Source organism: Chelonoidis abingdonii, chromosome 1 (assembly GCF_003597395.2).
Source record: "Chelonoidis abingdonii isolate Lonesome George chromosome 1, CheloAbing_2.0, whole genome shotgun sequence".
In the NCBI taxonomy this organism is placed as follows: Eukaryota; Metazoa; Chordata; order Testudines; family Testudinidae; genus Chelonoidis; species Chelonoidis abingdonii.
Window position 1 is genome coordinate 29,584,750 of NC_133769.1, and position 23,764 is coordinate 29,608,513.

The 23,764-nt window shown below is 40.5% G+C and overlaps 1 protein-coding gene across 4 annotated transcripts in view; it reads left to right on the plus strand.

Annotated features, from left to right (window-relative positions):
- The window catches only part of PIK3CG (phosphatidylinositol-4,5-bisphosphate 3-kinase catalytic subunit gamma), a 59,361-nt gene that overhangs the window by 29,319 nt on the left and 6,278 nt on the right, over positions 1-23,764 (plus strand). For all 4 annotated transcript variants that reach the window (XM_075064812.1, XM_075064821.1, XM_032775636.2 and 1 more), the window contains 6 exons: positions 1,844-1,947; positions 11,882-12,028; positions 12,872-12,962; positions 15,987-16,117; positions 17,621-17,732; positions 19,915-20,072. In XM_075064812.1, coding sequence (XP_074920913.1) covers positions 1,844-1,947; positions 11,882-12,028; positions 12,872-12,962; positions 15,987-16,117; positions 17,621-17,732; positions 19,915-20,072 — 743 coding nt within the window. The remainder of the gene's footprint in view (positions 1-1,843; positions 1,948-11,881; positions 12,029-12,871; positions 12,963-15,986; positions 16,118-17,620; positions 17,733-19,914; positions 20,073-23,764) is intronic.

Here is a 23,764-nt window from a genome sequence, read left to right on the forward strand (position 1 = left end):
ACCTGCTGCCGGTCTGGGATTCTGGCTGCCAGACTCTTCCCAGCTGGGGTCCTGGCCGCAGGCCCCACTCAGCCCACTGTTGGCCTAGGTGAACAGAACCCCAGACCAGCAGCTGGCTGAGCGGGCCGGAGGCGTAAGATCAACATTTTAATTTAATTTTAAATGAAGCTTCTTAAACATTTTGAAAACCTTGTTTATTTTACAATACAAGACTAGTTTAGTTATATAATATATAGACTTATAGAGAGAGACCGTCTAAAAAACATTAAAATGTATGACCGGCATGCGAAACCTTAAATTAGAGTAAATAAATGAAGACTCGGCACACCACTTCTGAAAGGTTGCCGACCCCTGATTTATATAGTGCCATCAATATGGGGGGCACCTGAATAGCTAGAAGTTGTGCATATAGAAATGTCTGTCTTATTTTCTTTTTCTTTTAAATTGGTGTCTTGTTTATTTAATATTCAAGAGTACTTCCCAGCATATTGCAGAGAGGGATTGTGACTGACTTTCTAAGGTGGAACAATGTTAGTATTAACCATTCCTGTTTAAACTGAAGGATCAGAAATCTGGAGGGGCTATGAATGAATCTCCTACATATATGAATATTCAATGCCTTATTTACATAATCAGCAGATGTTCTGTTTGCTAGAATTTAAAACTGACAGAGCTACAGTATGGAACATTCTTTAAGAATATAGTAAGAAGCGACAAAGAGTCCTGTGGCACCTTATAGACTAACAGAAGTATTGGAGCATGAGCTTTCGTGGGTGAATACCCACTTCTCATGCGTCTAACAAAGTGAGTATTCACCCACGAAGGCTCATGCTCCAGTACTTCTGTTAGTCTATAAGGTGCCACAGGACTCTTAGTCTGGATCTGTAAAAAGTGACAAACATGGCTACCCCTCTGATACTTAAGAATATAGTAATTACTTTGCCCCTGGCTGCCTCTAGGTAACTGGTGGCTCTTTGAGGCTCTGCCCCTGGTTGCTTCTTGCCCTGGACTGGATGAAGGGCTGTGGTCCATTGCTCACTCGTGGTGCTGACCATTGCCCTGTATTGGGTGAGGGATCTGCTGCTGCCTGCCATCAGTTTGGGGGATACTCTGACTGAGCTGCTAGCCCTTAGTTGTAACTATTCCTTGCACCCTGGCTTGTGAGGATTGGAGCTCTAGCTGTAACTGCCTGGCTGCTGCTGGCAAGTCTTGTGGTCACAGAGAGGGAGCTAAAGCACTGCCCAACATCACTATAACTGTAGATCCAAATCTGTGACCAGGTGTGGTTGGGGAAACTATGCTCTAGAGAGGCTATGTCTCTGGCTGGAGTCTTCATGGCTTCAGTATTTATTCACACTAAGCATCCAAAAATCATGAGATTTGTTTAAAAAGTTGTGTTCTTGTATTTGTCTTCTAGTTTTGAACCTTTAGGGGTCATGTTTTCAGGTTTTTTGTTAATAATGAGGGCTTGAAATGTTTTTTAAATGAAAGCTGAGATTCTCATATAATCACCTGAGTCCAGGAGCTGGAGCTTTAAGAAAAACACCAAATTTTACAAGACGAGTGGTAACATCATGAAAGTTGGTAACACTGTGACTGGCTCTTTATAGTTAGACACCCGAGGACATTTAACTAGATAGCGCATCCCTACCTATAGAATCTCCTTGGATTTCCAAATCAGGAGAACCTGCTAGATGGTTTTAGACATAAGCAGTTAAAAAAGGTAGCTAAAAATAGGAGCCTTGCATCCAAATTCTGAGACTTAAAAGGTCTAATTAACTGTAACTTTCTGCTTCTAACTTTTGAACCCCAATAATGGTGATTTATTTTTTTGCAATTACAGTTATCACACAGCTGAAACAAAAGCTTGAAAAACTGCAGAACAGCAAACTTCCGGAAAGCTTTAGAGTTCCATATGACCCTGGGCTGAGAGCAGGAGCACTAGTGGTAAATATATTTTATTATTTACAAATTCTTCATGGTTTCGAAAATCTCTTATCTGCAAATATGTGTGATTTACGTATCTGCCTCTTCAAATCATGTACACAAAAGTCTTGACTTCACTTCTGCCGTAGATATCCTCGTTTATGGTTTTACCTCAGTTCATTTTGACAACCCTATCTTTTCTGTGGTCTTTGATTCTTAGATCTCACCTTAAGCAAGTATAAGCAAAAGGTTGCTGCTTACTTCATATTCAAGGAAGAAACATGATGACAAAATGCTAATCCTCAAACAGCAATTCTGGCTCCCCATTAATTTCAGGATCTAGTTAGAAACTGGCTTTCTTGTATCTAAAAATGTCTATAGACTTATTCCAGTCTACTTCACTTGCTTTGTATCTATCTAGTCCTCCAGTTACTCCCCTTACGTATGACGGATCACAGACCTCAAACCTGGATCCATGGGTCCCCAGGCAGCACTCAGACCATGATTTCCACCCAGCAGCTCACCTGAGTAACTAGGGACAGGTTCAAGGAAGGTCTAGCTTGCAGAGGACCCTGCCCCAAAACACTGGGGGAAACATCCAGACCCTCAACTGGCTAAGGAGCACAACATAAACCAGGAAGTAACAACAGGAAGTTGTGCGAGCAAGTAGCGGAATCCTTGGCTGGCTGTGACTACCTCTGAATTACCGGACTCCTGAGCCCTTCATTCCTTCCTGATCCTGTCTTCCCATCCCAAATCCCGTCTACTCCCATTTCATGCTGTCCTGCTCTACTTTGGCCCCTGCTGCTCTGCCTTATCCCTGACACTGTCCTCAGCTCTGTTCCCTGGCCTAGCACCTGACTTTGTCTCTAGCTCTGACCTTCAGCTTCATACCTAACGTTATCTTTCGTTTTGACCCTCTGCTCTGACCATTAAATCTGATTTCTGCTCCAACCACTAGGTATGACTGCCCATGATGCAGTCATTGCACCACATCGTTGAGCCATTGTTGATACAAAAGTCTTCTCTGCTATTTAGAATAGCCTTTCTGTATCTCTTCAATATACCAAATTGCTGTTTTATTTCAAATCTCAGCTTAAAAGTTCTTTTCATTGCCTTTTCCTTTCTCTCTGCCTTGAGTTATTACCTTATTTTTGTAAGTATCATTTAATTCTGCAAAGAATTTTAGGATAGAATTTATGTGGTGGTGATACAGAAAATATTTTATTGCACAGTGTAGGAAAAAAGGCACTGATGGGCTTTGTATACGCAGAAGTGTTACATTTATCCAAATGCAATAAAAGCAATCATGGTGTGGACCTTCCTTCTAACATAACTAATTCAGACTAATAATCTGTTTTGTGTAAAATGGCCAGTGGTGTAAAAGTCTCTTCATTCATACTTCGTTAATGAAAATGCTGGTCACTGCAACATGATCACAGAGACGTGTCTACCAAATTAAGAGGTTGATGTGGTATGACTATAGAATCAATTAAGCAGTTGATGGGCTATTCAGATACTGTAGATAGAAGTCACAATTGGCTTGATGACATGACATTTTTTTTTAGACACTTTGCTGCCACAGCAGCATTTGATACTTTCCCTATAGACTGTGAAGCTCACAACTGTACCAGCACTTCCCTAGATAAGGGAAATAATAGAGTTATAGGTGCAAATGGTGCGACTTCAAAGGCAGACAGACAGTTCACAGACTATCCCTTCCTTTTATTCCTTGGACACTAAACTCAAAGTAATCTGTGAACAAAGAAATGTTTATTATAATGGTTACTTTAGTCCAGTGTGAGTTCCACTTTCCATTCAAACACATTTTCTATTTTCTCATATATTTAAACCCCTTTGGGGCTGAAATTTTCAGTATTTAGTCTCAGCCCAAATGTTTGAGGCCAGTTGGTTCAGTATTTTTAAAGTAATTAAGATTTAAGGCTGGCAGTTTCACACATAGCTATAAAGCCCAGTTGATTTTGAATATTTAAGGTGCACCGAATCACATTAACCCTAGCCTTGCATAAACATGCTCTGTCCATGTGCAGTTCATATAGAACCTGATCTTTACATTCCAAGTTTATCTTGTCCATTGTCCCTAGCGTCAGAGTGTTCCAGATTATTTTAGCTAGCACAGACAACCTCATTCCAGCATACTACTTGGTAAGCCCATATTTACAACTTAACCTTCCATTCATCTTCCCAATTATGCCCACTAAGAAATGAGGCAGGTTATGGCAAGCCAGGCCTACATTTCCACCCTTGAATTTTCTTGGTTTTTATGTTAGTATTTGTTTCATTTGTGTCCTATTCTGCCTTTCTGTGCTCTTTTCTTCAAGTTTACCAAGCAGCAACACATCACCAAAACCACAGTAGTTGTAATAATTTGAACAACCATTAATATTAGGCTCAAAGTACGAAGCAGGGGATACAACTTCACCTCCACAGGTAGAACCCAGAAGGATCTAATCCCAAATTATAAGCTTGCTGTGCCTTGAAAACATCCTTCAGTAATTTTAACTTTTATTTTAATGACATTATGAAAAACTGGTACAAAATGTAAAAAATCTTTCCATTTTTCACACGAGAAATTAGGCGTCAAACAGAACATTGGCCAATTAAAATAACATTCCCTGGGTCCATATCAGATGTAGTCCTGTTAAGCCGCCAAAAAATACTTGTCATCAACAACATAGGCAGTTTTTACTTTACCAACATCCCAGTATCTCAACTGTACTGTGCAATTTGAAGACGATTCCCCCATATTGAACCCATATGCTGGCAACTCTTACTCTGTGCATGTAAATGCCATCCTGGTGCAAGCAGCAGTAGAAGTCTGGAGCTTTCTGGACTTCGCATTGTCTTGCAACAGAATTTGAGGAAGGAAAATAAAACTTGTTCCACGCCAGACGAGTTGTAGTGCTTTTCACATTTAACTTCATGTTATTGGACCTTTGTTAAATTTCTTACCCTGTACCAATTAGTATTACATCCCTTGTACCAAATTTTTAACATTTCTGTGGTGATAAAATAGGGCAAACCTCTTTGTTCTGTCACTTAAGGCCTCTTTTACTTTATGTAGTATGTCATTGTTTTTGCCTTTTATCTTTCGTGTTCAAAAATTAACTTTATCTTGTACATAAAAAAATGTTTTACAACATCATACATATAAAATAGTAAAAAATTCTTTATCAATAATTTTTTTACTTTGTTGATTTTCCAAATACAGTACTCTAGATCGGGGTCAGCAACCTTTCAGAAGTGCTGTGCCAAATCGTCATTTATTCACTCTAATTTAAGGTTTCGCGTGCCAGTAATACATTTTAACGTTTTAGAAGGTCTCTGTCTAGAAGTCTATAATATATAACTAAACTATTGTGGTATGTAAAGTAAATAAGGTTTTTAAAATGCTTAAGAAGCTTCATTTAAAATTAAATTAAAATGCAGAGCCCCCCGGACTGGTGGCCAGGATGCGGGCAGTATGAATGCCACTGAAAGTCAGCTCGCGTGCCACCTTCAGCACTCATGCCATAGGTTACCTACCCCTGCTCTAGATTCTAATTCTGGCTGAAACTGTTGCTCATGTAATGGTTGCAGTATTTCTGCTGCTAGCTTCTGTTCATATGCTTGTTCATGTTCCCACAGCCTCTCTCTGTCAACCATTGGTGATGCATGAGCCACACATTTGGGGATGGTAGCCTCTGGCCCCACCACTTGTGCCCGAGACCCGTCCCTTTCCCACCGGAGCCTCAAGTCCCCCACCGCGGCCACCACCCCACCTGGCTGCCCCCATCCTCAGCACTGAGCCCAGCTTCCCTGAGTCCTATGCCACAGGCGGGCTCGCCCTAGTCCCAGCCCACTTTGGGGAAGAGGAGCAGCCTGCCTGGACTGGGGCTATGGGGGAAGTAGCAGGAAGCAGGAGGGGGCCTCCTGTGGCCACGCCTGGCTCAGGAGGCCCAGCCTCCCCGGGCCTGCAGTACTTGTCACTGATGATGTCATCTTGGTTTCAAAGTGATATACCAGTTCCAAAAAGCTCAGTTCCCATGTCAGGCTCCCTCCAGGTTTCGTTGCTTCCTGACCTTGGTAGGCTTATGCATTTTAAAAGTTTACTTTTTTGTCCATAAAGTCCTTTCAATAGTTTTAAACCATTTTTGACCAAACCCCTGTGACCGCAGATTGGTGAAATTCAATGGCACTTGACATATTAATAAATTAAAATTTGTTAAGCAATATGGCCTTAAATTAACCCTGAGCCATTAGTTGGATTTGTTTCAGATCTAGGCTATTTCAATCTTTTATATAATTGCTTAGTTTTCCATTTATAAAACACTTCCATACAGGGCCAGTGCAACCATTTAGGCAAACTAGGTGGTTGCCTAGGGCGCAAAGATTTGAGGGCGCCAAAAAGCGGCGTGCCCCCCCCCCCCAAATTTTTTAAATGGTTGCAGTGGCCGCTGCCTAGTCTGAGCTGCCGGCGGCAGCAGCTGCCTGCAGCCCGGCAGTTTAGGGCGCCCCCGGGGTCAGCACGCAGCCACGGCAGTCCAGGGCGCCCCGGGTCAGGAAGCCGCCGCAGCGGCCGGGCAACCCAGGGCATCCCCCGGGTCAGGGAGCCGCCGCGGCGGTCCGGCAATCCAGGGTGCTCCCGGGGTCAGGGAGCCGCCGCGGCGGTCCGGCAGCCCGGGGCGCGGGTGCTCCCGGGGTCAGGGAGCCGCCGCGGCGGTCCGGCAGCCCGGGGCGCGGGTGCTCCCGGGGTCAGGGAGCCGCCGCGGCGGTCCGGCAGCCCGGGGCACCCGCCCCCCCCGGGGTCAGGAAGCCACGAGACCCGCGCGGGGGGCAGCGAAATGTCCCGGTGCCTAGGGCATCAGAAATCCTAGCGCCAGCCCTGCTTCCATATAAGTTTTTACTTCCTAATGACACTATTTTACACTACAATTAAACAACACTTTTGGATAAAAGCGTTAACGGTTAAGATTCATTTCTTGCATTCATCGATCTTTCTTGGTGCTGGTTTGATTTCTGCTTCCAAAGTGCACAGCCATCTGAAACAGAAAACACAACCTATTGTGGCTCCTATTTGGAGCCTCTATATGGTTTTAATTAAATAGCATGACTTTACATTTGTTTTATCTCTCTTACGAAACACATTTCATGTACCGTAGGAATCTTCCATAGTGCATCTCTCACCCATTATTTGCCATAACATCTTGTTAGCCATATTAATTTTCACATCAAAGTTTGTTTTGTGAATAAAAAGTCTCCCATGTACCCCTATGAAAGTGATTGTCTGATTACTAGAGCCACCTTAAGGCTCAGTGTTCAAAACACTGCTACTCCTCTAACAATGCCTCCTGCCCTCCCATACACTTCTTTGCTGTTGCTCCAGAGGTGTACTGTCTCTTTAATTTTTCATTCTCACCCTGCAGCTCTTTTGGCTGCTGATTCATTACAACAGGATGCAGAGGCTCTCACTTTCTTGGTTCTGGTCATCCCTGCCACAGCCGCAATCATGTCCTCTAGCCCTTATTTAAAAAAATGTTGAACTTTATAAAAACATTGAGGTAACAAAGCCAAATGATACAAGCTAGGTGTGTTTGGCTTGAGCTGGGGGACTTGAGGGGAAGGATTTAACAAAGACTACCAGCAAACCTTGGCAGCTGCTCAAAAGTGTCTGTCCACTTTTGCAACTTTGAATGAAAGATTGAAATGGATTTTTAGTGGAATCTTTTAAAAGCCAATTAATTTTTTACATACAAAGTAAGGTTTTACAAACCAGGAATGTTTGTTTACGTCCATAAAACCTTATGTAATTACACAAATATATTTGCATTTTTTTAAAGTATTTTAATCAACACAACTTGTTTTGCTCTAATTATATTTTACAAACTGTACCCTGACTACATTCCCTATGTGTACATTTGTAGGCAGCTAAGTTAAAATGGAAACCCCTTTTTTCTTTTTAGTGATTTTGACTAAGGGCTTGGCTACACTCACACTTGACAGTGCTACAGCTTTTGCACTCAGGGGTGTGAAAAAACATGCCCCTGAGCGCTGCAAGATGCAGCGCTGTAAAGCCTTAGTGTAATCAGGGCGGCAGCGCTGGGAGCGCAGCTCCCAGCGCTGCACGCTACACCCGTAAGGGATGTGGTTTACGTGCAGTGCTGGGAGAGCTCTCCCACTGCCACTCCAACCACACTCAAATTCCAACTGTAGCCATACCCTAAATTGTCCATAGTCCAGTGATTCAAATCAGAGTGTCTTTCTGCCTACAGGAGTCCTTTACAATTAATTATTTACAGACCATTCAATGGCCATTCTCCTTCAGAATGACTATAAAGATTCCTGGGGACAAAAGCATAGTGGTGGTAGTTGTCACCATCTGACCTCCTCTTGTGTAATTTGTTTGACTACCAGAGTTCCACCAGGGAAAACTGGACCAAGTTGTACTGCTGTAACCAGATTTTGTGATCAAACCAAGCATTCTCTCTTCCCTTACTGAATATTACGCCCAATACCTTTACTATACCAACCTGCTTAATCCTTTCAGCATTCTAACATTTTTAACATCTGCATAAATAGTCCCTTTAGCCCCTCACTCTTTCCTTCAATCACTTACTTATCTCCCAAAGTGACACATTTCTCAGCCTATTTCTCTCCTTGAATATGAGCTTATCTTTGTGATTGTTTGCATTCATTCTTTAGCTACAATTACTGTTCTCTTCATGATCTTCCATTGGTCTTATTCTTTAAAGTTTCAGTAGCATTCAGCATATCTTTGCCTGCTCTGCCAAGCATTCCTTTATATAGGAATCCAAAATAGCTCCCTCTATTCCCTGTATGTTACTTAATTTCTCTTTAGGAGAGTCTTCTGTATAATAATTTAATAACATGTTTTTTTGTTTCTTTTTGTTGTATTTCTTGTCTACCACTATTTATTGGAGTTCCTTTTCTACCTGGTTCCAGTCTCCCCTATCATTTATTTAGGGGAGTCAATAGGGACTGCCTTTAGATCTAACCCACTCCTCCAGTGCCCTGGAAACCTGAAATTTAAACCCTTCCAATGCCATTGCTAAACTTCTGGGTTGTGAGCCTTGCAAGTAAAGCTACATATGTAATAAACTATACATTACCTGCTCCAGACAAATGATATCCGAGTCACTGAACTGTTATATTGGTGTTCTCCTGAGACCTTTTCCACTCAGTTCCCCAAGAACTCAGTTTGACTACAGTCTCGTCACTCAGCTTCCTTTCTGTGGCATACAGAAAAGCTATGTTGACGGCAAGTGTAGGGAGTGGGTATATTATGGGGCATACCACACATCCAAAGTCACACAGCAAAACTTTACCTTATACAGTAACCCCTCACTTAATATCATCCCGGTTAATGTTATTTCATTGTTACGTTGCTGATCAATTAGTGAACATGCTCATTTAAAGTTGCACAATGCTCCCTTATAACGTTGTTTGGCCATTGCCTGCTTTGTCCACTGTTTGCACAAAGAGCAGCCCTTTGGAGCTAGCTGCTGGGGGCTTAGAACCAGGGCGGACCGGCAGCCCCTCTATCAGCTCCCCTACATTCCCTGTGCCGCAGCCTCCCAGCAGGCAATCTGTTGCCAAGCAGTTCAGCTGTTCCTCCCCTCACTGTCATATGCTGCTCCTGCCCTCTGCCTTGGAGCATCTCCCTGGAGCCTTCTACTTGCTGTGCAGAGGGAGTGGTGGAAGAGAAGTGCTAATGTCAGGGTGTCCTCCCCCACCTTCTCACCCCCTGCTCCTGTACCTCTCCACAGGGCCAGGGGGACACAACAGGGCTCAGGATGGAGGGAACTTGCTGGCAGCAACTGCTGTCTCAATTTGCTGATCTACTTAAAAATGAGTGGGATCAGCATACTTAAAGGGGCAATGCAGGTCTCTCTCTCACACACGCAGTGTGTGTGTGTCTCTCTCACACACACGTCTCTGTCTCTCCTTGCCATGCTGTGTCTCCTCCCTCCATTCCTGCTGCCTTGTAGAGTGTGAGACTACATTAACAACAATGTGTTAACCCTCGGCCGAGGGCTCAGCCAAGTGCTAGTTCATCATTTAGCAGTAAGGCATTCCCTGGGAAATATCCCACCCTCTGACTTCACCACCTCAACCAAGCTTCACAATCATAATTGCTGTGTACACTATTAATTGTTTGTTTAAAACTTACTCTGTGTGTGTGTGTGTGTGGAGAGAGAGAGAGAGAGAGAGAGTCTTTTGCCTGGGGAAAAAAAAATTTCCCTGGAACCTAACCCCTCCACTTACATTAATTCTTATGGGGAAATTGGATTCGCTTAACATCATAGCATTTAAAGTAGCATTTTTCAGGAACACAACTACAACATTAAGCAAGGAGTTACTGTATTCCTGCTTATCTTAGCTAGCACAGACATCCTGATTTCAGCATACTGCTTGGTAAGTCCCTAATTACATCTTAACCTTCCATTCACCTTCCCAGTCATGCCCACTAAAAAACAAGGCAAGTTACTTATGTCAAGCCAGGCCTACAGAGAAAACTAAAGCATGAGGAGGGTGACTTGCTGAAAGTCTGTTGCAGAACTAGGAACAAACTTCCAATTCCTAGGCTTATGTTTTATCCATAAAAATAACTAGCTGGATTTTTTTAATTTTATTTTCTAAAAAGGAAATTACTGAGGTGGTAGGAAAGTTTTACTGCAGTGCTATGCTTGGGAATTCAAACACTTAAAAATCAGGATAATCCAAAAAATTGTCTTCTCTTGCAACGTTAATTCATCCATATCTTGCATGTATGTAGCAGTTCCTGTTTTCTTTGTGCAGTGTAAACATGCTAACATTAACATATGCATATAAGTTTACATTGAAGAAGGCAATCAGGAATAATATAGGTTACATACCACACGAGCAATATGCCTGAATTAACTTTGTTGGAAAAACAGTAAATAAGTTTTCCGAGTTTCAGTGCTGGATTTCACAGGCTTGAAATTGCATTAATGTTCTTTTTTTTATTTTCGTATTTTATACATAATTACATTAAATTACTTACTGCTGTCATACTGTAAGAATGTAAGCAACACACGTTTTGAGGGGTGGGTTTTGGAGGTGGGAGTTGTGGTTTGTTTGGAGATTTTTTGTTTTTGTTATATATGGTAAATACTGTGGTCCAGATCCACAATGTAGCTCCACTGATGTCAATGACTTATAAACTAACTTACCTCAGCTGAGGATCTGTCCAAATACATGTTTCTGTGTTCTCTACCATAAATTGGAAAGAAAATAAAATGCAGTAAACAACTAATAATTCTTAATATTGTAGAGACTTGATGCAGGTATGTACTTACAATTGATCTAGCTTCAGGTGCCCTCAAAGATGTAATTTTCTTGCTCAAAAAGTCTGTTCATGCTTTTTAAAATACCATGTTTCACTGATGTTTAAAATAGAATCAAACAGAATCCAGAGACATAGGACCCAGTTCACTCACAATTAAGTAAATCAGAGTCTTTTGGGGGGGAGGGAGGGTAATTAAACATATGTTTCTACTCTGCAAAGTAACAGTAAAGCTGCTATTGTGGGTTTCCATACTTATTGTCTCCCTATGATTTCAAAATCTCATATTCTTGGTTCACAGTTTAGAAGATGCTGTTTGTTTTTTAATGGACAATTCTATAAATTTAGCCTGTGCTCTGAGTCAAGCTGGGTTCTTTCCAGCTCATGCATCATCACTGGTATTAAAAGTTCTGCAAGCTGAATTAGGTCTTCTGTGGCAACTGAATAACACCTTTCTCCCCCAACCTTTAGATTTGTTTCCTCAGGCATAACTGATTGGAATTTTGTAAACAATGTGTTGATGATGCATGAAAAGCAGTAGGATGTGCAGCAAATTCTATGTTAGCTGCATTGACTCTGCTGTGCCAACAAGAGTAAAAAGCTTAGAAATGAATTCATCTTTTACAGATTGAAAAATGCAAAGTAATGGCATCCAAGAAAAAGCCACTTTGGCTTGAATTTAAATGTGCAGACCCCACAGCCCTATCAAATGAAACCATAGGCATTATCTTCAAACATGGAGATGACCTTCGGCAGGATATGCTTATTTTACAGGTATGATTGCTAAACTGCTATGTGATATGTATAAGAGCCACGTGAATAAAGTATTGTTTGGGGGAAAAAAAACCTTTTCCTGTCAAAAATGTGTGTAAATTGTATTTATGGTACACGTGGAACATGAATTTATTATTTATTAAATCATATTATGGTACTGCTCAGAGGCCCCAACCAGAACTAGGGCCTCGTTTTTTTATGTCCTGGTGGTACTTTATATCACCTTTGCATCTCATTCCTCCTGTCCTAGTCCTCCTGCATGCGTTTGGCTAGATGGTAGAATTGAGACTCTGAGTTTCTTTAATAAATTTCACACTTTCACTATCCTACAAAATTAATCTGTCATTTTGGCCATTATGATCCATTTCCTACTAAAGGAAAAACATATTTTTTGTAAACTTACAAAGGTAAAAGAGAGTGACAGATTGCATTTCTCCTGTATGACCTTGCTGGTTGATCTGATGATGGTGTTCCAATTGACCAGTTTACCAATATTAGCACTTTTTGAGGATTTACATAGAAATTGGTGTTTCACAATGTGGTCAGTTCTTGTCTGTTAAAATAGGGCATACAATAAATATGTATGTTTTATCAGGGAGAAAGACATGATGTGAGGACAGGACTGAGAACCAAGAAGTATAACATTCTAATTCCAGTTCTGCCACTGACTGACTCTGTGGTCTCAGATGGATCATTTATTCTTTCTGTCTCAGTCTATCCATCTGTAAAATGGGATAATGCTACTGACTTGTCTCACAAGATTATGGATAGGGTTAATTAATTGTTTTGTAAAGTGCTTTTGAAGATGGAGTGCTGTAAAATGTATATTGTTTTTATGACTAGATTCTTCGAATTATGGAATCTATTTGGGAAGCAGAATCCTTGGACCTGTGTTTGTTGCCGTATGGTTGCATTTCTACAGGAAATAAAATAGGTACAGTACACTGGATGAGATCAGTGGATTGCAGAACGTCATGGTGGTAACAAATCACAAAAATTGTACATAAAGTTCATATTGTATGTCTCTGTGTAAGTCATGGCTCTAGGGTGAGCCTTACTTTTGACCCCTCTCTCAGTCCCTCCCTGAGCATTGCTTTCAAGTTGATAGGTCCAGCATTTGCATGTCTCTGAGTGAAATCACCACTGTGTTTACCCAAACTGGGTTTGACCTCTGCTATAAACTTCCCCTCAGGAGCTGTGATCAGTATGACAACGCAGTGACTCCAATCAGCTTCTTCAAAGCAAAGTGTTATTTATTTGTCCATAGATACACAGCAATCAGAGAAAGAAGCGTTAAAATAATATGAAGCCCATACACATATTATCTTACCAAAAGCTTCACATTTTCCCCAAGATGTTGGTAGGCCTGACATATCCTTGGTACCCTCACTCTTCTGGGAGCCAGGTTTCAGTCTGTTTTTCTAGAGACCCTGTTTTTCTCTGTCTCCCCTGAGCAGGGCCGGGGCTTCCATTTAGGCGACCTAGGCGGTCGCCTGAGGCACCAGGATTTGGGAGGCAGCATTTTGCCGGCCTCAGCTACAATTCGGCGGCGGGGGTCCTTCCGTGCTCTGGGTCGGCGGCAGCAATTCTGCAGCAGGTCCTTCACTCGCTCCGGGACCCACTACCAAAATGCCCTGAAGACCGGGAGCATGGAAGAACACCCCCGCCGCAGAATTGCCGCCAACGACTGGGAGCGCGGAAAGACCCCCGCCTTGGATGCCAAAAACCCTGGTGCTGCTCCTGCCCCTGAGCTTCAGGGGATGTCTCTTTTTAAAACCAAACAGACTTCTTTGTTCTTTCTGTCCACGCGCTTTTCTCCCTCTCCCCATTGCCCAGGGAGTGTTGTGTCCAACTTTGACAGGGACAAAACCTCAAAGGCCTTGACACCAGTATTATTTGTTGAACAATGATGACCGGAGCTGTCCAAGGCTTGGTCTACACTGGTGACTTCTGCCGGCACAGCTATGTCACACAGGAGTGGTAAGAGGTATGACTCCTTACTGACATAGCTATGCCAGCAAAAGCCCCTAGTGTAGATGTAGCTATCCCAGCAAAACTGCACATTTACTGGGATAGCTTGTTTCACTTGTGAGGATGGTTTGTTACTATTCCACCACAAAATGCAGCTTCGCTGGTATACCTACATCCACACAAAGAATGCTTTGCCAATATAGTTATACTAGTATAACAATACTGGTAAAGTGATCCTAGTGTAGACATGGCCATAGCTTGATCTTCACTTCAAAGTTTTGCCAACATAGCTATATTGGTTAGGAGTTGGGGTGGCGGGGGGAGTCACATCTCTAACTGACGCATCTAAAAATCCCGGTGTAGACAAAAAGTTATAGCTTTTGTGCTGGTGTCGCTTATTCCATTTGAGGAACTGGTTTAAGCTTTGCTGGCAAACGAAGTCTTTTGATGGTACAAGCTGCATCTCCACCACCAGGTTTGTCAGTATAGCTATACTGGCATTCCTTTTTAAGTATAGACAAGGACTAAAGTAATTAACTTTGGTTTCCTGGAGACATGCAGAACTTCCCAGGACTGAATTAACTTTTTGCATCCACATAGCAGATGACAGCATGATAGTAATCAAATAGGCAGAGGTCCACATAATATTAACAAAAAATAATATAGGTATTTCCCACATTCTTCACAATACTTTTTTTTTTTTTTACTTTCCACTCCCCCCTGTAACAGAAACTGCTTTATAGGCAGTACTGCTCAAATTAAGAATTCTCTAAAATATCTCTAAAGTAATTTTTCTGAAAGCTAAAAATATGTGGCATAGAGAATATGTGATGTTGCAGTGGCGAGATTTCATCAAGATTGCTTTGACGTCACCTGCATTACGCATTCATAATTTTGTAATTTCTGAGCAATGCAGCAGTCCCAAATTCATGCTTATTAAAATGCAGGATGTTGCAATATAAAGAGTATTTCTCTTTCTCAATACATATTATGTTTTTAAAATCAAAGAGATTACTATTCAAATTATATAAAATGAAAATCAGAGGAAATTGAACATGAATGATATGTGAAAATATTACTTGATACATGTGCTTTAACATTAACTTTTAATGTTAAAATGTTGTCAAATTTTGTGGCCTCTCCATTAGACCATTTTTTTAGAAAATGTATTATTTTCCAGAAACTATAAGACTTAATTTTATTGAAAATAAATTTATCTTAAAACTATCCAATTACATAAAAATAGAATTGGAGGGGGGAAAAATCTGCCATTACTCTCTCTTCTTTTATGGGTTCTTAATAGGCTCCCAATTTTTTATTTCAAGAAAGTTATATTCTTTTGTACTTCCTAGATTCCCTTTTCCATGTGATGAATCTAAGAATTGTGCACCCATCAGTACCACAAAAAAGGATATTGTTGGTCAAATGAAGGGACAGTCTCAGCTCATTACTGAATGTTTTCTCAGTTTAAACTAGTGTTTTTCAATATGTGACTCTTTGGTGTACCACTTCAAGGTCTTCTAGAGGTTACATTCCCTTGGACCAAAATCAGAGGGTCATGATAGGCAAGTGGTCTGCCAGAGCAGTCACTTGCGGATTTCCCCAGATCTCATTCTTCTCCCCAATCTTATTCAAAGTATATATGAAGCTACTGTTTGTGAGACAACACACAGATTGACGTTCCAGCAATATGGAGACTAATCAGATCTAAATTCTATTAACATCAAATATAAAAAGAACCAACTTTCAGCTTTTTCAGTACCTGGATGGAGATATTACATTTGCAATATTTGTACTGTAGTGTTGCTTTGAGACATAATGACTTTAAATTGTGACAATGCAACCTCCTAATGTAAATATCTCAACAGAATATAAGACCTTCACTCTGTGACTTTGTGGTTCTGTGAAATAATATGCAGACAGCACTGGTTCTATAACTAAAGTGTTTTCGAAAATAAAATTCTTATTTCCTCCTTGTCTTTTGTAGGAATGATTGAAATTGTGAAAGATGCTACAACCATTGCCAAAATTCAGCAAAGTACAGTTGGCAACACAGGTGCATTTAAGGATGAAATATTAAATCAGTGGCTGAAAGACAGATGTGTTATTGAAGAAAAGGTGAATTCTTAAGACACTTTTGAATTGGATTATCAAAAGCACCTAAGTGACTTAGGCGCACAAGTCCCATTGAAAGTCCCAAAAGTATTCTGTAACACACACCTTACGTCCTCTTTGTCAATTATTCTGTTTTGTTGTTCTTTTAAATTGGTTCACAGGTTTCATTAACATAGTTTGTTTTTCCTTTAAAAATAAATGTTACTGTGTGGTGTAGCAGAACAAGAACTATGGTGTGTATGATGGGGTGTCATGTAACAGGGCAAAAGGAAAGCTAAACGTGATAATCCTAAATAACAAGGTGCTTTTTTATCCCTTTTGTTGATGATATTTGGAAGTGATGCATGGCAAGCTGATTAGACTGTTAGGCCTGGTCTACGCTGGGGGGAAGGAGCTAAGTCAGTCTAAGTTACGCAACTTCAGCTACGAAAATAGCGTGCTGAAGTTGACATACTTAGAGTTACTTACTTCGCTACTTACTACTTCACTTCGGTAGGTCGACTGCTGATGTTCCCCCGTCGACTCCGCCTATGCTTCTCGCTCCAGTGGAGTACCGGAGTCGACGGGAGAGTGCTCGGCGGTCAACTTATCGTGTCTTCACTAGACACGATAAATTGACCCCCGCTGGATCGATCGCTCCAGAGGTAAGTGTAGACGAGCCCTTTGGAAGGCTGTAAAAGGCAGCATGGTTTAAGGTTAAGCACAGGACTGGGAGCTAACACAGGCTTTCACACTGATTTGCTGTGTGGCTTTGGGCAAATCATTAACCTCTCTGCCTGATTTTTTTCCTCTGTAAAAGTGGGATAACAATATAAATGTAGCTCACAAATGTGTTGTGGTAAGTAATTAATAAGAGCCTGATCCTGCAAGGTGCTGAGTGCAGTGTAGGATCCTGTTCTTAATGCCTACACTGAGATTTGAAGGTGAAGTGTTCTATATAAGGCAGTGGTTCTCTACCTGCGGTCTGCAGGCTACATGTGGTCAATTAGCACACAGCTGCAAGCCAGGTCCTGCGGTGGAGTATGGTTTCCCTGCTGCCTGGCATGGCAGGGTCCGGGCTGCCCAGCTCGGCGAGGATCTGGGGTCTGGGGCTACCAACCGGCCCCACGGGGTACGGGCTCTGGGGCTGCCACCCAGTCCCACATAGCAAGGGTCTGGAGTCCAGGGCTGCCACCCGGCCCCACAGGCTCCACGGTTGGAGTTGCCAGCCCCACACAGTGGGGATCCGGGGTCAGAGCTTCCCCCCAGCCCTACACAACAGAGGTCCAATCCAGGGCTGCCACCCATCCCCATACAACAGGGGTCTGTGGTCCAGGGCTGCCATCCAGCCAGGTCCAAGATCAGGGCTGCAACCCAGCCCCACATGGCATGGTCCAGAGTCCCTGCCCCCTGGCTCCCCACCCAGAACTCCACTCCTCCACATATGTGGCCTACAATTGTAAATAGTTTGAGAAACACTGATATAAGCAATAGAATATTCTTACTTTTATTCTTGCTATTAATTAGTTTCAGGCAGCAGTGGAAAGATTTGTTTATTCTTGTTCTGGTTACTGTGTGGCAACCTTTGTACTTGGAATAGGAGACAGACACAATGACAACATTATGATTACAGAATCAGGTGAGGTTTTTTATGAATTACATACTTAAAATAGGGACTGGGTATGTTTTATTAGATGTGTGTTTTAACATATTTAATTGATATTTACATTTTACTCATTATTCATCATATCCCTGTACCTTTTATTTATTAACATTAGTATTTAAACTGACTCACAGATATGTAAGACTGCACTGACTGGAAGTCAGGGTGAAAATGTTTAATCATGTAACATAAATAGGGTTGGTAACATTTTTATTGACCTGCATAGGTTCTGTGCTACTGGTTTAGCTTTATGGACATTTATTTCATCTGTTTTTTCTGTATAATTTTTTTAATGTATGTAAAACCCAAATTCCAAAAAAGTAAAACAAAATCAACAACTTTAGCACCTTGATTCTACCATCAGAAACATGGATGCATCTCTGGTTGAGCTTAATGAGCATAAGAACGGCCATACTGGGTCAGACCAAAGTATCCTGTCCTCTGACTGGTCAATGGCAGGTGCCCCAAAGGGAATGAACAGACAGGTTATCATCAAGTGATCCATGCCCTCTCACCCAATCCCAGCTTCTGGCAAACAGAGGCTAGGGACACCATTCCAGCACATCCTGGCTAATAGCCATTGATGGACCTATTTTCCATGAATCTATCTAGCTCCCTTTTGAAAACCGTTATAGTACTGGCCTTCACAACACCCTTTGGCAAGGAGTTCCAGAGGCTGACAGTGTGTTACATGAAAAAATACTTTCTTGTGTTTGTTTTAAACCTGCTAGCTATTAATTTCATTTGGTGGCCCCTTGTTCTTGTATTATGAGGAGGAGTAAATAACACTGCCTTATTTACTTTCTCTATGCCACTTGTGATTTTATAGACCTATCATATCCCCCCTTAGCTGAAAAGTCCCAGTCTTATTAATCTCTCCTCATATGGAAACCGTTCTATACCCCTAATCATTTTTGTTGCCCTTTTCTGAACCGTTTTCAATTCCAATATATCTTTTTTGAGATTAGGCGACCACATCTGCACATAGTATTCAAGGTGGGGGCGTACCATGGATTGATATAGAGGCAAAATGATATTTTCTGTCTTATTATCTATCCCTTTCTTGATGATTCCCAACATTGTTAACTTTTTTGACTGCGATGCACATTGAGTGGATGATTTCAAAGAACTATCCACAATGACTCATCTCTTTATTGAGTGGTAACAGCTTATTTAGACCTCATCATTGTATATGTATAGTTAGGATTATGTTTTCCAATGTGCATTTCTTTGCATTTATCAACATTAAATTTCATCTGCCATTTTGTTGCCCAGTCACCCAGTTTTGTGAGATCCTTTTGTAGCTCTTTGCAGTCTTCCTGGGATTTAACTATCTTGAGCAGTTTTGTATCATCTGCAAATTTTGCCACCTCACTGTTTACTCCTTTTTCCAAATTGTTAATGAATATGTTGAATAGGACTGGGCCCAGTACAGATCGCTGGGGGACACCACTATTTATTTCTCTCCATTCTGAAAACTGACCATTTATTCCTACCCTTTCTTTCCTATCTTTTAACCAGTTACCAATCCATGAGAGAAAGCAGAATTAGGCTGTTAGTGAAATGGCTTGGCTTCCAGTGAACTCAAGCATTTATATACCTTTATGAAAAGATCCTACGGAATTAGTGACTATAGAATATCTTTGTTATAGATATCTATATGATGGTTAAAAAATAACTACAGAAAGGGTTGCATTATGTATTAAATCCTAAAGGAATAATTTCTGTGGAACCATATTTGTTTCACCTCTATTGTATTTTATGGAGGCTTTTCCACAAGGGTATGTGGTGATATGGATTTAAGACACAAGTTTTCATGGTACAGCTTTTTTTTTATCATGTGACTTGTGATGTATATGTTATAAGGTCACTATAGTAACAAGGCCATTAAGAGAAACAGATAAAGATATAGAAGTTCTGCCTGCTTATTAAGGGATGCAAAAAATAAATTTGAACAATAAATATTTTGCTGCGAGGGTACGATGCTGTATAAAAAGGAGAACAAATAGTCTGTTCTAGTAAACCAGAGTTATATTATAGTAAACTAATGTAAGATAAATCATAACAAGGTTGCTATCCATAGTATTATGGATGCCAGTGGAAATATTTGTCTGTTACTTATTTATCAGCCTAATCTTGAATTCTCTATCTTATGAAGGTAATCTCTTTCATATTGACTTTGGTCATATTCTTGGGAATTACAAAAGCTTCCTCGGAATTAATAAGGAAAGGGTCCCTTTTGTGTTGACACCAGATTTTCTTTTTGTCATGGGAACTACTGGAAAGAAGACAAGTCTGCATTTCAGTAAATTTCAGGTAAGGCATCACTCTTCTGATGTAAATAAGTTAAACAATGTTTTATTTTTTGAGACTAGCATTTGGTGCCTTAGTCTTCAAAATTTAAGACTTCTCTGTTAATGGAATGTACTGAACCAAAATCAAATTCTGGGCTATTTTAGGCCTAACTAAATTTTCAAATTACCTATATGATTATGGGAACTAGAATTCAAAAGGCACATATGGCACTTCTTGGCACAGCATTACCCTGCAATGGAAATGAATGGGAAGACCTGTTACTCTATTTCATATTTTGAATGGGATCACCGAGTATGACATACCAGGATACAGTCCAGACTAATGAGCAGCTGTATCATTCCTGCCTGGCAACCTTGGATGCCTTACACTGCCTTGCTGAAGTAGCTCACACCTGGGCCACTCACAAACCGCCTTCTTGCATGCAAACCACACCCTGAGTGTCTGTGTGTAACTGCAGCCTGCCAACCGCTCTGGGTTACACTATGTCTCTCTCTAGCCTCGGTATACTGCCAGGTAACCACAACACCTCCCCAGTCACAGATTTTCCCCCAGAAATGTATTGTACTGCCCAGCTTTTTCCTGAACAGTACAAAATATTTTAACTCCATTACTCTTTAAATGGAATGATATGACATTTTATTATCTCAAATAATTATTCAGGCACTTAAGTTTAAACACATTGAATTAGATGGTACACTAAAACAAGTTTATTAACTACAAAGAGATTTTAAGTGGGTACAAGTAATGAGGTATAAAAGTCATAAAATAACTTTTTGTTTGGGCAGGGCTGTGGGGTTTGGAACATATGTTAAAAACATCATACAGGGTAATCTTATAACTTTACATGCGATGTTGCCACACATTTTATCAGGACAATACTGACCATAACAAGATTTCAAATGATACCTTACAAGACATGTCTTGGAAAAATTATTACAGTAGTGTTTAGGGTGTGAATACAGGGGTGTATTCTGTTAGACCCAGTTAATAGAATCATTTTCACTAGACTACTTATGTTTATTATTAAGTGTCAATATATATAAAATTAGAGAAGACTAATGGAATTTGCTAGAGTCAGCCATAGTGTGAGCAGGTGCTGTGCATATTTTTAACTGCTATGCCAGGGCAGCTCATTCCTGCTCTGCATGCCTATTTCAGTCCTGGAATTCTGTTTCTGAATAGAAATTTCCAGTTGTCCTGAACCATGGTAGGTTTTGTGGTATTTTTTTCATATGTTCTAAGTGTAGGGTAGTGTTTCCTTCTCTGGAGTGCTATCGCTTTAACAATGAGGCCTTCCAAAATGGCTAAGGACATGACATTGTGGTGTTTTATAGGACCTGCAGAAGAAACCTATGTAGTAGGCTTCAGAAAGATAAGATAATGGCTTCCAGTGCTGCTGCTCTGAGATGTTTAAAATGGGCATTTTCGGGGTAAAATCTTCTATATTTGAACATACATGTGTTGTTCCATCTTCAAATAAGCTTTTCTGGAACAAAATTTCCATTTCTAAACACAAAGCAGCTGCCATTTTCCAACCTGTGCTTCTAAAAGTAAGTGAGGACCCGCTGCTAGTTTTGAGCCTTTATTTTGAATCAAAAGCAGTTCCAGCATTATCTTAATGTGAAAGTATTTCATTGCTCTAGCAGTGCAGAATTCCAAGTGACCTGCAGATCCACCATATTTGTAAGGTGATAGAATGTTTAAAAGTCAAACTATTGCAAAGCCCTTTATAAAGCTAGGCATTTCTTGGCTGTTGGAAGATAGGAGAGCTGAACCGCCCATCAAAGGAGGATTTGAACTGAACATAGCTGTGTACCAGAGCAGAAATGCTATTGCAGACGCTGTGTAAAACATGCTTGAATGTGGGGTTCAAATGCCAGTGTGAAATGGTAGGTCTTGTTCAGTCTGGAAGCAGCGATTAGATAGACAGCAAGAAAATATACCCCAAGAGAACTGTGAGAAGACATTGTAGCTACACTGTACTGCAATTCCCCAGTGTTGATGCAGTGTAAACTGGCACATGGGACAGTAACTTTCCCTGGGATCTGGGAAGCTACACTACTGCAAAAATCTCTAATGAAGACAAACCTGAATTCTGGTGTGGGCCTTAAATCACAATCTTTCCCCCCAAATCTAAATTGCAGTCCTCTAAATCATACGGACATTGTTGCATGTAAGATGGGGCAGTCTAATTTCCATTAGTGCCAATAACCAGATGAAATAGTTAACCCATTCATATTTTCTTGAACTACAATTCTGATAATATAAACTGGTCAATTATTTATCTTTTCAAAATGTACAAGAGGAAGGACTTAGGGAGAGGTTTCTATAATAGCAAAAAAAAATGTAACTGCATTTGCAGTTCCACAGTATTACAGTACTGTCTCAAAATGTGTGTTCTGTCAATGTTTTAAATGGCTTGTTGTCTTCAAAACAATAAAAAAAAGTTAAAAATAAGGTGAGAACACCAAATAAGATACTTTCCTATACTAAAGCTGTATTTTTAGTTATACGGTTTTTAAAAAGTGTGCAATATCTTTTTAATTTCAATAATGCTAGTGATCATAACCTTTTGTAATAGTAAGTGTTTCATTTGTTGTGACTGACTTTTCTTACTAGGTATTAATGGAAAAGGTTCATTACTGAGCGTTCATTAATTTTTAAGAGTGTCTTATATTAATTTGATGTTCAGCCATACTGCAGTTTTATTCTTCAGAGAAATCTTCTGTAGTGTACTGCTCTGGTGTTTATTCCTCTTTAAAACGTCTAATTTTGCCCCTCTGACAGCTGTTGAAGACCATAGCCACAGGTCATTTGGCAGATCTTAAAGAAGCTATTAGCTAAAAAATAGTATCTTTGATAAAGAATAATGCAACATAACATACAGCTACCTGTTACATTTCCGAAGTTACCAATGGCATGACATATAAAGCTAGCAACAAAGACTCATGGTACAATATTGTCTTGGTCAATTCTATCAGAGCTTAACCTAAGTTTTGCATTTTCTGATAGTTATTTAGTGGAGTTAAGACATGAAAGGATATTGACTGTGTCTTGAAACTCTGTTTTGCTGAAAGCAATATTGATGCTTCTGTGTCTTTACCACAAAAGTTCAACTCAGAACAGAACTCAGATCTGAGAAGAATAATATTTTAGTGCCCTTGTAGATAAATTTTCTGGCTGCCTTCAACGCCTTTAGAATTCTGTCTTTGTTCTTAATGTTCAAGAATGTGCCAGTGGTACTGAATTTTTCTTTTTCAGCTTTTTTGGCTGGGATCTCGCAACTCCTTTTCATATATGAGGACTTCTTAAAACAAAATTATCTGTGAATCAGAGGTCTGGTCCTCCTTTAATTTGCAGAAGCCTTAAAAATGTTCTGGCTTTACCCTGTATTTCTAGCATCTTGAGCCGTCTGTCTGCTGGGTGTTTGTTTTTTGTTTTTGTTTTTATTATTAGCTTAGATATTTCACTCTTAGCATTTTGCTTTGCCCTGGAAACTTGATAATGCTGTGTTATTTTTCTAATATTGCCTGAACAACTTTCTCAAGAGATACCCTGTGGCTACCAAATCATGTAGATGATTGTTAGGAAAAAGTGATAAGGGAAAAATACAACTCATCTTCATTTAAAAGTACTAATTTGTAAAAGAAATTGTGTGTTGAGACGAGTGGGTTTGTACAGGTGACTTTGGA